The sequence below is a fragment of the Carettochelys insculpta genome, chromosome 23 (assembly GCF_033958435.1).
Source record: "Carettochelys insculpta isolate YL-2023 chromosome 23, ASM3395843v1, whole genome shotgun sequence".
NCBI lineage: Eukaryota > Metazoa > Chordata > Testudines > Carettochelyidae > Carettochelys > Carettochelys insculpta.
The window spans coordinates 1,889,435-1,905,653 of NC_134159.1; the positions used below are offsets into that span (position 1 = coordinate 1,889,435).

The 16,219-nt window shown below is 62.4% G+C and overlaps 1 protein-coding gene across 4 annotated transcripts in view; it reads right to left on the reverse strand.

The window, feature by feature from the left end:
- Positions 1–82: 82 nt before the first annotated feature.
- Positions 83–16,219, reverse strand: part of PHC2 (polyhomeotic homolog 2) — a 107,888-nt gene continuing 91,751 nt past the window's right edge. For 2 of the 4 annotated variants that reach the window (XM_074975599.1, XM_074975600.1), the window contains exons 10-15: positions 6,522–6,724; positions 4,441–4,570; positions 3,353–3,467; positions 2,896–3,037; positions 2,154–2,445; positions 83–1,154 (exon numbers count right to left, since the gene is read on the reverse strand). In XM_074975599.1, the coding sequence (XP_074831700.1) occupies positions 1,000–1,154; positions 2,154–2,445; positions 2,896–3,037; positions 3,353–3,467; positions 4,441–4,570; positions 6,522–6,724 (1,037 nt within the window). In that variant the 3' untranslated portion in view covers positions 83–999. Of the gene's footprint in view, positions 1,155–2,153; positions 2,446–2,895; positions 3,038–3,352; positions 3,468–4,440; positions 4,571–6,521; positions 6,725–10,921; positions 11,476–16,219 lie in introns of those variants that run through there. The other 2 variants (XM_074975603.1, XM_074975601.1) reach the window with 2 other exon arrangements.

The window sequence follows — 16,219 nt, forward strand, 5'->3', positions numbered from 1 at the left end:
TTGTTGCGCCCTGCTGGTACAGTCCAGCACAGGAGCCTAGAGCCCCCCCACCCCCAGCTGAGTGACAGGCTGGTTTTATTTTAAATGTTTATTAAAAACAAAAAGGGAAAAAAAGGGCTTTAAAAAGACCTGCCCAGCCCCAGCCCCAGCCCCACCCGCTGCAGGAATGTGCTGGGCTGGAGGGGGCCCTCTGCCCCCCTTGGGAGGGGGCCCATTTGCAGCTGGGCATGAGGCCCACACCCAGCTGCCAGCAGTCCAAGGGCAGGCTGGCCCAGCGAGCCTGTACAGTCGCCGCCCCACCTACAGCTCCCCCCAGCCCAAGCTGGCTGCTGCAATGCAGGCCCCTGCCAAGGGGCATTAGGCACCCCTCACTCACACAGTCCAGGCTGAAGCCTGCTCCCTCCTGCGCAGCCCCAGAGGGGCAGGGGCCCTGCATTCCTCCAGCTGCTCTCCCTGTACCCGAGGAGCTGCTGCACCCCCACCCTCCTCCAGCAGCCTGAGGCAAGGGCTGGGGCGCATAGAGGGGCCAGGGAAGCAGTGAGTTGAGTAGGGGTAGTGCCTGGCCTCAGCCACCTGCACCATTAAGGCAACTGTCCTGTTTGACAAGGGGGGCAGCACAAGCCGCTCCGGGGGCGAGGGTGGGGGGCACTGCTGGGAAGTGCAGTCCCACACATGGGCACAGGGCTGGGAGTGGGTAGGGCAGTATGAGCCCCGACCTGCCCACTGCCACCAACTGCCCTGGCCCAGCCCCACCCTGCAGGCCCGACTGCCCCCCCCGGACCCCTCCCTGGGGCAGGCTGGGATGCTAATGCTACAGACTATGTACAGCCCCCACACCTGGCAGGGCTGCCCAGGCCACAGCCCTAGCCCCAGCTGGAGGGTGCAGGGGCCCTTGGTGCTCCAGGGCACACGGAGCTCATGGTTTGAGTATCATCTGCCAGCTCCTCGCACAGCTGCAGCCTGGTGCCCTGTGTCCAGGCGGCCGTGCAGCGGGTGCCTCTAGGAGTCCTTCAGCATGCTGATGCGGGCGTAGATCTTGAGGGCCGGGCCCAGTTTGATGTTCATGGCGCTCATGAGGTGATCCTCTTTCAGCAGCAGCAAGGCCTGTCCATCAATCTCCTGGGCACGGAACTCCTCCGCGATCTCCTGGCAGCCTGCAGGGAGGCAGCCAGGTGTCAGCACAGGCCGTAGCCCAGCCTCCGCAGCCCTCCCACCCAGGGCCAGCCCGGCCTTCCCGGAGGAGCCACCACCACCTCCCTTTGTGCAGCAGAGCCCACGCCAGTGCCAGGACCAGGGCCAGCAAGGGGTGCGGGCTCTGCCCAGGCAGCCGCAGTTGGGGAACATGGAGCTCAGGAGCCACGGCCACATCCTGGCTGAGGGGCGGCCTTGCCGTGGTAACCACCTGCAGCTGGCGTAACCTGGAAGCTGGGCGCGCGTGCGGCCTCTCCCGCTGGCGTCCAGTGCCACCCAGCTGCCAGCCAAGCGCCCACAGCCAGGCCCTCTCGCTGGGTGGTGCGCATAACCCTGCACCCAGCTGGACACGCTCAGAGGAACTGCAGAGTGGCTTTGCTCCTGCCCACGTCTGTTGCTGAGAGATACTAAAGTGCTCCTTCGTCCTGCCCCAGAGATGGCTGCAGTGCTCCCAAGGCAGGAGCAGGGAACGTGACGAGCCCCCGCCCTCCACTGGAAGGACAGTTGGCACCCGATTCCCGCCAGGGGAGGGTGGCTACACCTGCTGCCAGCATCGCACACAGCAGCAAGGCCCGGGCCAGGCACCTCCCAAGGAGCAGGTGGGGGCGGAGGAGGCTGGAACACACAGGACAGACTGACAGCTCAGACAGGGGCCTACACAGCCTGTCTCTCTCTCCAGCCCCCAACCCTGCCCCTCCCAGAGGCCTGAAGCTTGCCTGGAAACCTGCGGAGTGGAGGCCCTGTGAAAATCATTGCCCACCACTGCCCCAGTTCAGACCTGCTGCCCAGACTCTCCCTGCCAGTCCATGCATAGCTCCTGAGGGGCCTCTGCCCCTTGCCATGCTAACTCCAGCCCTCCACACTGGGTGGCACAGCAAGCTGCTGGGCTTTGCCCCAGAGCCAGCTGCAGTGGTGGATGCAACCCCCCGCCAGGCAGGCCGGGCCGACCCAGGGTCGCTCACCTGGCAAGGAGCGGATGAACTCATAGACATCCTCCACGTTCCACTTGGTGGGCTCGCTGGGCAGGAAGTGGTGGCCGATGCCCACCAGGTCCCGCATGTGCATGTCCGGCAGCTCCAGGTCGCGCTCGCCCTGCCGCCGCCGCGAGGTGGACGAGCTGGCCGAGAGCGGCGACAGCGGCTCCTCGTAGCTCGAGTTGTCCGAGCAGCGGCTGGAATCCTCCTGGCTGCGGCTGAGCTGGAGCGAGGCTGTGACGGAGAGCGGCACCGAGCCCGTGGAGAGGGACACGGGGGTCTGCGGGGGTGGGAGGAAGAGGTCAGCCTTACAGGGGGCAGACACCCAGTGCAACACCTGCCTCCCCTGCCGCTTGCTCTGCGGGCAGCTTGGGCTCTGCTGCTCCCTAGAGTGGCTGTGGGAGAGTCAGCACAGGGCCAGGACGCCTGGCTTGGCTGCTGGCACCAGAGGGAGCACAGGGTTAGAGCACATGGATGGTGCCCACGGTCCTGAGTTCTAGTCCCAGCTGTCAAGGGCTCTGTTAGGGCCGTGCCCCAACCCCCCAGTGCGATCATGCACATGACTGCCCCCACCCCAGAACAGCTACCATCCGTCTAGCCCTCCACGCTCCTGCCCCGCAGCCGAGACCGCCCCCCGGCCTGGGGCCCCAGCAGCGCGTGCTGGCAGTGCTGGAGAGGGGCAGCAATGCGCCAGCCCGAAGGCTGGAAAGGGAGCCAGGCGGCAGCTCACCTGTTTCTTGGTATCTTTGCTGAGGACGGGCAAGGCCCCCTTGCAGGTGCGGCGGCGTCCATGCGCGGTCCCTCCCGGCTTCTGCAGCTTGCTGCGGTCGGGGTGGAAGAGTCCCACCCGCTTTGTGCAGCCCACGTTGTACCTGCGGGGAGGCAGGAGCAGGTCAGGGACGGGGGCTCCAGCCAGCGGCCTCAGCCCTGCCGCACTGGCCGGTGGGGTGCAGATGGCACCTGGGGGAGGGACGCAGTAGTGGTCTCAGCCCTGCCGCGCTGGCCGGGGGGGGGTGCAGATGGCGCCTGGGGAGGGACGCAGTGGGCAGGGGCACTAGGCTCTGTGCTGGGTGCAGGCGACGGGGCAGGACTCGGGGCTCTGCAATGCCAGGCATCCTTGCCTCAGGGCGGGCAGGGGCAGCGTGCCGCTCGGGGGAGGGGGAGTCATGCCACTCAACAGCGGGTACCTCTTGGCACAGGCCATGGAGCAGAAGCGCTTGGACCTCTTGAACTTATAGGCGAAGTCGACACGGCCACAGAGCTCACACTTCAGCTTCGGGGGGGTCCCCTCCTCTTTGGATTCTGGGGGCACAGCAGGACCCACACTGATGCACTCAGCACGGCCACTCTACCCCCTGCCCCCAAACAGGCGCCTGCTGCAGGTGAGGCTGCTGACCCACAGGCCACTCTCGGCAGCCCCCTCAGTGGCTCAGAGGGAGTGACTGTCCCTGAGGTTCTCCCCGCAGGAAGGCCAGAGGCCAGGATACGGCTGCCCAGGTTGCTGTTCGCTCCTGCGCCAGGCAGGATGCCCTGGGTGCCATGGGACCCTACTCTTCCAGGGGGGAGAAACGAGGGGTCTGGGCAGCAGCACGTATGGGTCAGGCCCACGCAGGGACCCAGAGATGTTCTTGCCTCTTACCCAGTGGCCGAGGAGGCTGGAGTATAAGGGTACTGGGCAGGTTTCACCCTCTGCAAGTCCCTCCTCCCACTGCACAGCAGCCCTGTGCTCAATGGCCTGAGTAACAGCCGCCCGTGTCCTGGCCTCCCAGCCTGCCCCACACACCAGGGAGCCAGGCCCAGGGCTTGGAAAGGCCCCAGGCCATAGCACTAAGCTGGAGGTCAGAATCAACTCCCCCAGCACAGCTGTCCTGGCCCTTTACCTCCCCCACACCTCGCTCTCTACCCTACCCCCTTGAGCGTTTGCAGCCCCCAGGGAACTCGCAGCCCCTGCAGGGGAGCCAGAACCATCACAAGCGGCACACAGCTAGGAGGGAGGGGGCAGAAAACAAGCCCATGTCTCTCGGCTCCCAGCCTGGCGTTCCTAGCGCTGGCCGGCCCCTGCCGCCTCCTCCCCAGTGCCAGATGGCCATGCCACAGTGCCCCCTCTGGCCAGGGCGGGGGGAGCGGGAAGGCTTGACCCACAGCTCTCACGGGGATCCCTAGGGAGCAGCTCACCCCCACCTCAGCTCTTCACTGCCCTGCAGCTGCTCCCCCAGCTAGTGGCCTGGCAGGGCCAGCACCCCAGCTCACCAGCGCCCCAGCTGGCCGGGCCTACCTTGAAGATAGGGCTCCTCCATCTCCGAGTCAGTGGTGGTTGTATTGTCCTGCTGTGGGAGTTTCTCGGCCAAGAGGCCCTGGGCATACTTCTTCTTGAGATTCCCCACCAGCAGCGACGAGCGCCCCACCTGGAGAGCCGGGGACACAGGGCGAGACAGGTCAGTGGGTGGCTCTGCCGGCCGAAAGACAGGGCTGGGCAGGGCAGGGCTCTCTGCAGGCGTCTGGCCTGGGACTCAGCTCTAAGACCGCAGGCTTGCGACACGTGTGCTGGCAGCAGGGGCAGGCGTGTGAGCAGCTGAGGCATGGTCATTGAAAGGCAGCAGCAGAGACCCGACCCCCCCCAGCCAAGCCGCTCTACTGGGCCAGCTGGAGAGGCAAAGCAAAGCCCGGCTCCTGCCCCAGGCCCAAGCAGGCTGCCTCTGCCACACCAGCTGGCTCCTGGGTCTGGTGGAGCACGAGATCCAGTCACCTGCCAGGTTGCTTCTCCGCTCCCCACGCTGTGTCTGAACTCGCAGGCCAGTTCAGTGACCGTGCTCAGCCGGACATCCCAAGCGTGGGGCAAGCAGGCAGCTCAGCTGGAGGCAAGCAGGCACTGGAGCACGCTTGGCCCAGAGGCTCTTACCCAGCCCCACATGCTGGGGAAAGCTGCCTCTCTCCTGCACCAAACGCGCATCCCTCCTCCTGCCACCCTTGCCCCATCAGCGCCCAGCTCGCATGCTCGGGGCAGCCTCCCTCAGCCATGCAGTGTGCGCAGGCCCAGCCCCCGTGCTGCAAGCAGTCCCGTCACGGCTATGCACGCTGGAGCCCAAGCACCACAGGAAAGCACAAACAGTGGTGAAATCCAGCCCAGGCAGCGCAAGGCCTTGACACCCCCCACCCCAGTATCCCGGGGGCTAGGAGGGGAGTCTGCCTCATGCTGGGCCTCCGTGGGGGGGTGAATTGCCTCCACTGCAGCTCAGTCATGTCTCTGCTCATCTTCCCACAGCTCTCCCCTAGAGCAGGATCTTTCCTGCCCAGCAGCTCACCCGGGGAAGGTGGCGTCGAAGGAGGTTTTGGTTTCGTTTTGAGGAAAAGGAGCTTTTCCTTTCGTTCAACAGCAGCTCGACCGTTTTCCCTCCAATGGGGACACCCCCCTTGGGCAGAGACAGGGCTGAGCCTGAGCAGGTTCACAGCGCCCTGGAAGGAGCTCTAGACCACAGCAGCGGCTGCTGCCCCCTCAGCACTCTCCGATTCAAGTGCTTCGGCGAAGCGGGGCCGGGGTCTCTCAGAACACCGGCCCTGTCCTCAGGCGGCTGCTCTGAGTGGCTCCAGCCCCGGTGCCCTGCTGGCTGGGAAGCCAGAGAGGTTAACAGTGCAGAATCATTTTCCAAGCCCAGGTTACCACTACTGAGAGGGATTCGCAGGGGCATCCCCTGCCCCTCTCAAAGGCAGCAACTGCCATTCTGCCTTTCGCTGCCCGCACATGGAGAGCCAAGGGCTTCAGAGCACCTTGGAAACCAGCGACACGTTTGAACTGTAGCCTGCTGGCTGGTGCGTCTCGCGCCCCCCCCCCCCCCCCCCGCTCAAAGCTTGTCCCCACCTCTCATGATGGGGAAGCTGAGGCAGAGCTGCTAAAGCCCCATGTTATGGGTTTGCAGGGAGGGGCTTGGTTCCCCCGTGGTTCAGCAGACAAGCCTGAGCACCCCTGGGGGGCAGGCAGAGCCCCAAATACAGCCTGAAGCAGCTGAACCTCGGCACACAAATTCACAGGCCACTTTTGAAAAGCAGCCTCGCCCCAGATCACCCACATCCGTGGCAGAGCTCGGAGCGGAACCCAGGTGTCCTGGTCCCAGTCCTGTGCTCCAAACGTTAGACCAGCTGGCCCAGAAGAGCAGCCCCTTGCGGGGCAGGGTCTGCCCTGCCAGCAGGTGAGCACGCTCCCTCCCGCCAGGCTGAGCTGTGGAGGCTGAGCAGCTGCCTGCACTCAGCTGGTCCCCGCTATCCCCAGGGAAACGCGGCGCCGGAGCGAGATGTGCGAGCGCCCAAGCGAGAACACGAGAGGAGAAGAGCGTAAAGAGGGGAAAAGAAGAAGGTGCGTACCGGGAACGGCTCGGCCCCCTCCTGGATCACAAACCCTTCGATAACATGCGTCAGGACTTGGGGTTTCACAATGGCTTGTGGTGGTTTATTCTCACCATTCTGGGGGGCAGTGCCAGCAACAGTAGAGGCAGAGTTTCCGTTCCCTGATGTCATGCCGGGACTGCTGGGGTCGTTGTGCACATGAACACAGTCCTGTCTCGGCTCTGCAGGGAGGAGACGAGATTGAGCTGCACTGAGAGACACGGACGCCCCCAGGCAGTGACAGAGCAGTAGGCAGCTCAAGCGTTGCCGGCTCGCACGGAGTGCTACGAGCATGCACACGCACCGGCAGGAGTGGCGGGACGGGCCAGCCCTTCACTCCCCCTGAGGGGCGCCCACACAGCTGATCTCAGCAGCCTGTGTGGGATCTGCCCCATTGAGGCCCTGCGCCGATCAGTGGGGCAGCCATTACCATACAGCTGATTCCCCGTCTGTCCCCCAGGGCAGGATGAATGGGCCCAGGGCAGCCAGTCACATGGCGCTCTCCCCCCGCCAGCCGCACACACAGGCAGGATTGTACGGAGTGAATGGTTTCCGAGAACCCCCAGGGGCCGAGTCAATGGACAGCACACACTCCCCTCCAGCTGGGGCTCTCCCAGGCACAATGCAGGGAACGGAGCGCCGCGCCGCGCCCGAGGGCAGCTGACTCCACCGCACTTGGAGGCTCCAGGATTAGGGAGGCCCGGTCTCTACAGGGGACATGCGAAAACCTGCCAGAGCCTCCGCCGCCCCTCCCCCAGGGCTCCTGGCACTGAAGCCAGGACAAGCGAGGATGCATGGGTCCCTTCTGACAGCCCTTCGCTGAGCTGCCAGGGGCCTAGAGAGGCAGGAGAGCCCTACCCCAGGGCGAGGCAGCAGGCCCCTGCCCCTGCCGCAGGGCTTCTGGCTGTAGGGAACACACCTGAGCCATGAGACTGTCAGTGCCCCGGCTGGCAGGTCCCAAACGGGCAGGCATCCAACAAATGCTACCACAGGAGCCACTCCCACCTCAGCCACAGCACAGGGGCTTCCGACAGCCAGGCCCAGCCCCCGGGTATAGAGCCCCTATGGAACTGGCGACCACCAAGCCCAGGCCTCCCCCTTGCTCCATACAACTGACAGCAGCCTCACCGGGTCAGGCTGAAACATATCCAGAAGAGGCTGCGTGCCTGGGCAGCCTGTCCCACCGCCCACCCCTGTAGCCGAAGCTGCCATGTAGATACCCCGGTGGTCAGAGTAGCACCGGTGCACGGCCTAGTCTGTGCTAGTGGAAGCAGTGCTGGGGTACGGCCAGAGGATCTGCAGCAACAGCAGAGCCCTGGCAGCCCGTGCCTTTGTCTTAGCAGCAAGGAGCCTATACTGGCCACTTCTCCCAGGGTAAAGCTGGGCCATCCCCAAGGTCTCCACGGTGGCTCTTCCCGGCGTGAGCATGCACAGACACAGCTGGGGCAGTGCCAGGAGTGAGTGCACTGCAAAGCAGCTCCCTACGCATGCAATGCCAGTGCAATCGGAGCCTTCCTCCGGCAGCAAACCCGCCCCGGACTACACTACCCAGAACCCCTCACAGGAAGCAGCGCACGGGCTCAGAGTCAGCCAACGCAGCAGGCAGGCGATTTGCTGGCTGCAGTGTGCTGTGCAGCCTAACCCCTCCGTGCCCAGAGCGCGGCGCAGGCCCAAGGCAGACCTGGTTCCTGAGCACGCAGTGCTGCCCCGCTATCGCCGATGTCAGCCTAGCTCCCCGGCAGGGCTGTCCCCTCCTGTCCCACACCCCCAAACGACGGCGTTTTCTCCTCCCTGGGGCAGGGCCGCGTCGGGGGGTTTGCTGCCGAGCGGGCAGGACTTGTGCTGTCACCCCCTAGACGCTGAAGTAGGTCCCTTTGCCGCACAGTGCTAGCGCCTCCCCTGCCCCCACCTTCCCAGCAACCGGCACAAACATCAACGCACAGCAGGCAGGCAGGGGCCCAGCGCGGCTGGAAGGAGGCGGCTGCAGGAACCGCCATGCGCCAGCTGGGCCCAGCCCCTGCTGGAGTCTCGCTAGAGCTTGTTACCAGAGCCACGAGACTAGGCCAGGGCACGGCAAGCTCAACGCACTGGCGGGGGCGGGGGGTGTCTGCTCTGGTGGCTGGCACAGACCATGGAGTGAGGGGAACAGAGGGGAGTGGGGAGGGCAGAAAAGGGGGCTGAGAAGGACCTCAAGAGATCTCTCTCTCTCTCTCTCCTCCCCCCGCCCCCCCCAAGAAGGGCCAAGAAAACACCATCTGTGCAGATGCTCCAGCCCAAGGACTCCCCCTCTGCCCGGTGGCTGGAACGCCTCTGGAACCCAGGGGGCTGCAGCCCCACAGCCCCCACCACAGTGCAGTGCAATGCAGTGGGCAGGACGGGGCACTCAGTGCGATGGGGGCAGCACTCCACCCCAGACAGCCCCAAGGCTGTGAGGAGCTGCCCGCGTGTGGGCTACGCCCCTCTGTGCTCCCTACAGCTCAGCCGCATCTGGGGGGAGGTGCACTGGCAGGCTGCTCTCAAGCACCCAGATCTGGCCATCTTCCCGGAGGGAGCAGTGCTAGCAGCAGAACCACAGGAGGGTTGGGGCCTCTGCCCATCACCACAGAGGACAAGAACCACCCCAGGATGTAAAGGAAGAGTCCCAGGGAAGTGGCAGCAGAATGAGGACACCAGCGCCTGGTGTCCCATCCCCTGCCCCCTCCTCGAGAAGGGCTGGTATGATCAGAGCTTGCCTAGTGAGCCGGAAGGGAAACGGATGGAGTCTGGAAGCAGCTGGGAAGCCTGCGAGGCAGAGGGCAGCGCTCTGCAGCCAAAGGAGACCCCACAGACCGGTGCTGCTCATAGAGCCGCAGACAACAGGGACAGAGGAAGGAACAAGCAAGTTCAGGGTCACTAACTCCCTGGAAGCAGGGGTGAAGGAGAACAATGGCCCCCAAGCAGCCAGCTCGAAGGGCTCTTTTGGAGCCGAGGCTGAGGGAGGTGGTAGGCACTGGGGAAGGTTCCAGGGCGAGTCCCAGTAGCCGCTGGGCATGGGCCATCCCCAGAGAGATCAAAGCAAGCAAGAGGACACCCGGGGGCACTGCTGTACAGGGACAAAGGATGAAGTGTTATTAGCAAGTCCATGAGCACAGCAGGCAGATTCCAGCTGCTCCAGCCCAGGGAAAGCAATGACCTCCAAAGTCCAGCTGGGAGCAGTAAGCTACAAGGAAGCACCTCCCAGCCATGCTTTGGGGGAGATGGGAGACTCCTGCTGTGCGAAGGTGGGGCTGTGGGTTGCTCCATCTCTGTACAGCTGGTACCTCTGCAACACTCTCCAAGACGAAAGCAGTCTGTGCAACTGGAGCAAACAGGCAATTCAGAGCCCCAGGGCAGGGGGCAGCCTCCTGCCCTGGGATGCTGGGTTTCTCCTGCGCATCCCTTTCACAGCTGGGCCAGGTTGCAAAAAGTTGCCAGAGGGCTTGCTGCAATGCAGGGGCAGCAGCAGCTCTCCTAGAACTAGCATGCCCCTTCCTGCTCCCCCACGCAGCGAGAGGGCAGCTCAGTTCCTGCGGCCCACTCAGCTTCTCTGCCAGACAAGCAGCCCCCACAGCAGCTGCCGAGGGCGGGTGTTTTGTCACGTGGACACCTGTCAGCGAGGCCCGTCCACTCCGCACACAAGGCCCCTGCAGTCACTGGAAAGCAGCCAAGACTCAAGCCCCTGACGCAGCCAGCCCTGTGCCACCAGGGAGCCCCACGAGCACCTCCCAGAGCAGAGGAAGAAGGGTCCCAGAACGGGGATCCCTCGGGGCCAGACAAAGCTGCACCCGAAGCCCCGTGCGCACAGCTGCGCCGACCCGCTGGGGGCCCATGCGGGCCGGCCGCAGAGAGCGCAGGGCCTATGGGCGGGCCTGTCCTGCCCGCTGCAGGCCGGGGTTACAGGTCCGCTGGCCTGGGCCCATCGCACCAGCCTCCGCCTGCAGGCAGGCGCGCGGAGCCGGGTTTCATCGCTCGCGGCTTTGCAGCCACCTCCTTAGGCCGGGCCCGCGGCTCACTCTGCGCCAGCCCCGAGCGCCCAGCGCCACCGACAACCAGCAGCCTCCGAAGGCCGCGGCCGAGGGACCGAACGGCCACGCCGCGGGTTCCAGCTGCGGCCGCAGCTGGGCGTTGCCCCGGAGCCCAGGCTGCTGCCTCCGGAGCCGGATCTTTCCGGCCTGCCAGCGCCAGCGCCAGCAGCAGGGCCACGGGGCGATCCGCCCGCAGCCGGGGCACCCCGCCCCCGCCCGCAGCTGCGCTGGGCCGGGGTCGGGGCCGGCACCCCCCGCCTCACGTGCCCGAGGAGGCCGCCGAGCCGCCTGGGGCTGAGACTCCCTGGCTCCCGCCGCCGGCCCGCGGGCACTAACCTGGCGAGTCAAAGGCGCAGCGGCCGGTGCCGCGATCCCGCCCGGGGGCGGCCCCCCTGGAGCCTCATCTCCGGAACGCGCTCTCGGCACAAACAAAGGCGCAGCGGCCGCTCCCTGCGCCCTAGCGCTCCGGCTGGGAAAGGCGCCAGCTCCGGCCCGGGGCGCCCAGCGGCGGCATCGGGGGCGGCAGAGACAAAGGAGCCGCTGCCCGGACCCCGGGGGCGGCGGAGAAAGGCCCCGCGCGGCCCGGCGTCGGGCTCCGCAGGGCCCGCGGCGCGGCGCGCTGCGCTCCGGCTGGGCGCTCACGGGGCGCGCATCACCACGGCGCCCGGCCGGCCGGGGCGGCCCCTCGACTCTCCGTCAGGCCCGAGCCGGGCCCGGCAAGCGCTCGGCAGCGGGGGCGAGCGGCCGACCCCACATCCCCCAGCGCGGCCGCGCTCGGCAGCTGCAGGCCCGGGCGGCGCAGACAATGCGAGTGCGCGCAGCCGGCGGGGAGCGGCAGGGCGCGTCGGGCGCGCTTTGTACGGCCGCCCGAGCCAGGCACGGCGAGCGCCGCCATTGGCCGCCCGGCCGGGGTCCGCCCCGCCCCGCCCCGCCGCCCAGGAGGCTCCCCCGAGCGGGTGGGGCGGACGAAGCGGCCCCGGGGCTGCACGGAGCGCGCCCGGGGAACGAGCGGATCGGGCCCAGCCCCAGCGCTGGGGGCGCTCGGAGGCGGCCTGTGCCTGGCAGGAGAGCGGCCGGCCGGCTCTCCAGGCGGGCCGGGGAGACGCGCAGCTCCAGGCTGGGGTTTCAGCTGTTAGTGGAAAATGACGTTGTAGCTTAATGAAGGCTCATCGCAGAGCCACCTCACAGCCAACCCCCACGCGTGCACGCTCCCCAGCCCCCAGGGGTGCTCCGTGCACCCCCACCGCCTCCTCCTACACCCCTGGCGCGCACACAGGGGGCAGATCAGGCAGTTGAAGGGTTGCCAGATGCACACAAGAACAGCCACTGAGTCAGAGCAAAGGTCAAAATAGCCCAGTTAGTTCCCTTCTTCCCACGGTGGCCAATTCCAGGGGCCCCCAGAGGGAATGAACAGACCAGGTGAGGATAAAGCCATCCCTCCCTCTGTCCAGTCCCAGCTTCTGACAGACACGGGTTGGGGCCCCATCCCTGTCTGGCTAAAACAACGAGAAGTCCTGTGGCACCTTGTAGACTAACAGACTTATAGGAGCATAAGCTTTTGTGGGCAAACACCCACTTTGTCAGATGCGTCGGAGTGGAAATTCCAGAAGCGGGTATAAATATACGGCACATGAAAACAAGAGAGTTACCAATCAAGAGGAAGGCCAGGGCTGATGAGGTCAGTTCAGTCAGGGAGGATGTGGCCCACTTCCAGCAGCTGCTGTGGAGGTGTGAACACCAAGAGCAGAGAAACTGTTTTGCATTTGGCCAGGCACTCCGAGCCTCTGCTCAGTCCTTGGTTGATGGTGTCAAATTTACGAATTAATTGCAGCTCTGCAGTTCCTCTTTGGAGTCTGTTTTTGAAGTGTTTTTGTTGCAGGATGTCTACTTTTAAATCAGTTACTGAGTGTCCAGGGAGTGTGAAGTGTTCTCCTACAGGTTTTTGTATGTTACCGGTCCCGATACCAGATTTGTGTCCATTTATTCTTTTACGCAGAGACTGTCCAGTTTAGCCAATGTATATCGCAGAGGGGCATTGCTGATGTATATTAATACCTGCTTCTGGAATTTCCACTCCAATGCATTTGACAAAGTGGGTCATTGCCCACGAAAGCTCATGCTCCAATATATCTGTTAGTTTGTAAGGTGCCACAGGACTTCTTGTTGTTTTTGCAGATAGACTAACACGGCCCCCCAACATGTTTCTATTGGTGGTGCACATCCTTGCATACCTCAGTGCACATAACAAAATTTATTCTGCCCATGGATGGAGAAAAGGGAATACTGGACACAATGTATGTCATGCTGTGAGGTACAGGTCTGATGGCTTGCGCAGAGGGCTGGGAGCCATGGACCCCTGAATTCTCAACCCAGCCCTAACCCTGACTTCTTGTATAAGAGCAAAACTCTTTTTGTTCTGTGTCTCAGTTTCCCCACCTGTGAATGCAAATGCTCACAATGCTCTGGCCATATAAGGAACTTTGTAAGTGTACGGAGGACGAATTCTAAATGCAATGGAGCTCTGTCTCAGGAGTTCTGCCTTTCTTTCAGTTCCTGCACCAACCTGCCTGTGAGGAAACAACCCATGCTGGCATGGGGACATTTCCTCTACAAGAAGGTGCAGTTAAACTATGAAACGTTTCCTACAAAATGAAGTAGTTATTACAGATGAGCAATAAGGACTTCTGCAAAAGGCGTTACCTGTTTGAAAGGCTTCTACTATTCCTATTAATTGCACAATTTGGATACTATAAAGTAAATTTTAACACAAACAGAAATATGTTTTAAACTATGACTTAAAACAAATCCAGCAAAAACTGGGTTTTAAGACTTTCCCTGCAGTTTGCAACTCAAAGGCAGCAGAGCTGAGAACCTCAAAGTGAAACTGAGAAGTAACCAAAGGGCACCACCGGATGCTTATGTTTGTTTTTGTCTATGCAGCAAAAAACACCAAAATAAGGGCAAATCAGAGATTTTGCAAACACTTTCCTTTGTAATGACTTTGTGGGGTTTTTGCAAGAAACAGTTTTTAAGGAAACACAAGGTGCTGGAGATACCATGAAATCCAACAGTGATTAAGCTATTGCTTTTGGTTTTCTGTGGAGGTGCCCAGACAGATGGCTGGATTAGAGCCTATTGGTTGGTCTGCACTTAACAGTGTTGTCAGCATATTTATGCCATTAAACACCCTAGTGCAGACAGTTCTATTCGTACAGAAGTGACTACAGCGGTATGGTTGGGACCAGGTCCCTGATACACTGGTATAGCCACTTTTATAGCAATAGAACACATCCACCCTAGGTGGGTTTTGGTGGTTTAACTGGATCCAGGCAAATGGGCAAAACATCAGTAGTGTTGACAAGGGAATGGGCGAAGTTAGACAGGTAGGGTGAAGGACCTGCACTGGTGGGGAAGTAAGTGTAGCTTGACCCAACCTTGGTGATGCCTCAGTCCTGCATAAATCAGAACCGCCACAGACTTCCCTAGTTGACACACAGCTGCCCACCTGCCTCAGGGTCCACTCCAGCAGCCAGGAGTAGCCGGAGTGCATAGGCTGTTTGCCTGCATGCCCTTAGCCACAGCTACGGCCCACTCCTTCTGCCAGGAGGAAACGGGGGCTGGCAGGGGTGGGAGAGACACAGTTCCATCACAGAGCTGTGTGAATGTCAGTGATGGGTGAGGCAATTCTGAGGTCACATGCACCTGTGTAAATCAGGACGATCCCATGAGGTCTGTGGAGTGACGCTGGTGCCAGAGAACCAGAACCGGCCCCCAGGCTCTTGGTGCCCTGTACTTTTGGGTCTTTCTGGGTGTGTCTACACAGGCACAAATCTTCAAAATGGCCATGCTAATTACTAATGAGGCACCGAATTGAATATTCCACTGATCAGAATAAGGGGATTTCGAAAGGTGCAGGGTCCTTTCGTAAGGGACCCCCGTGGAGCTGCGCCATGCCGTGCTGAGCCGTGCGGGTTTGAAAGCGGTGCTTTCGAAGCGCTGTGGCCGGAAGCATCCTAATGCTAATGAGGTGCTGAATATTCAATTCAGTGCCTCATTAGTAATTTTGAAATGGCCATTAGCATGGCCACTTCGAAGATTTGTGCCCCTGTAGATACACCCTCTATGTCGTAACTACCAGTAGGAAGACTGGGAATACATGAGAACAGGGGCTACCCAGCAATGCAGAACAATGCTCAGTTCCCAGCAGATAATGACCATTGTCTTCTCTCGCCTGTGGGTACGTTTGCTTCTCTCCACTCCAGCAGCATCTCTCCTATTCTCCCTGACTTCTGTGAAAACCGGTTGCAGAAGCTGCTACCTCAAGGGGCTCTAGGGAGACACAGTATAGCCACTCAGGCTGGAGTGGGGCCCAGACACGAGGCCAACAAAGGGAGCCACAGGAAGATCATAATGGCTCCTCTCATCTCTGTCCCGACCCTGGGGGGGGATGGTGTAGAGCTGCAGGAGCGCTCTACATACCAACCCAAGCTGGACAGCTCAGTTCATAGCAGGCCCCTAACAGACAGGCACATCCCAGAGTTTCAGGCTCCCACTTGGCCTTAGGGGCATCACGTCGGTTTGTGACAGGGAAAATCCTCTGGCATCTCTGGGCCCACATGTATTGCTCCCAGCTTCTTTCTGCTGTTTTGGAAGCAAAATGGGGCCTGAAGGTGCCCCAGGGAAACCTGCTGCACAGCCCCCACCTCCCCCAGAGGAGAAGAACATGACAGGATTGTAGGCCAGCTGGTCTGCAGCCCATGCTGCAAAGCTGGGGAGCGCCCAGAGCGCTCCAGCTGTTCTCTGCTGCCCCGGCTGTGTCAGAGCAGCCCTGGGGTACTCCGGTTGTATCGGAAGCTGGGCAGGGCAATGGGTTTGAGACACAGGAACGTGGCCTGAAGTTGTCCATTGTCCTGCCCTGTGCAGAAGAATGGGGTAACATGACTTGCTGAGGCACTGCTGGTGCTGGCCTCTCCAAGGTGGGGCTGGGGAGCATCAGGGGGCTGGGGACAGCACTGCTTCCACAGCTCTGCCCAGGTCCATCTGTGCCTGACCTGCCTCCACTGGCTTTAACTGCATGCTGCATCCCCCTCCAGGCCCCCAAGCAAGCGGAGCCAGGCAGTGAGGGCTGGGGCGGGTGGGAGGAAACAGAGGAGCCTGTAAGGGATGCAGCTGTGCGGGCTGAGCCCCTGCTGACAGGCCCCTCAGCCTGCAGGGAAGGTGCCGTCGATGGGTTCAGAGGGCAGATTTGCACAGCCCTTAAGGGATCGCCCACGTGAGCTGAGCCAGGCAGGGGGGAAGGAGTTGCTCATTTCCCTTGTTTGAAGGCCCAGCAGCTGCAGCAGGAGCCTGCTGACCTTTGACCCCAGTGCAGGCAACCTGCCCCCACCAAGTGCCTCATCCCTGCCTGGCTGGGCTCTGTCCTTGGCCTTCTGCAGAGACTGCCAGCGAGGCGGGGGCAAGCACGTGTCCCAGCGGCGGCAGGTGTGATTGGCAGGGAATGTCCTGGGCTGAGTGGGTCAGGGAGGGCTATCCCTGGGAACCCACCGGATTTGCAAGCACAGCTGCCCTGCCCATGGGCCTCCCTGGCCCAGAGCTCTCTCCCTCTGCTGGGCTCCGCAGCACATGGCTGTGCAG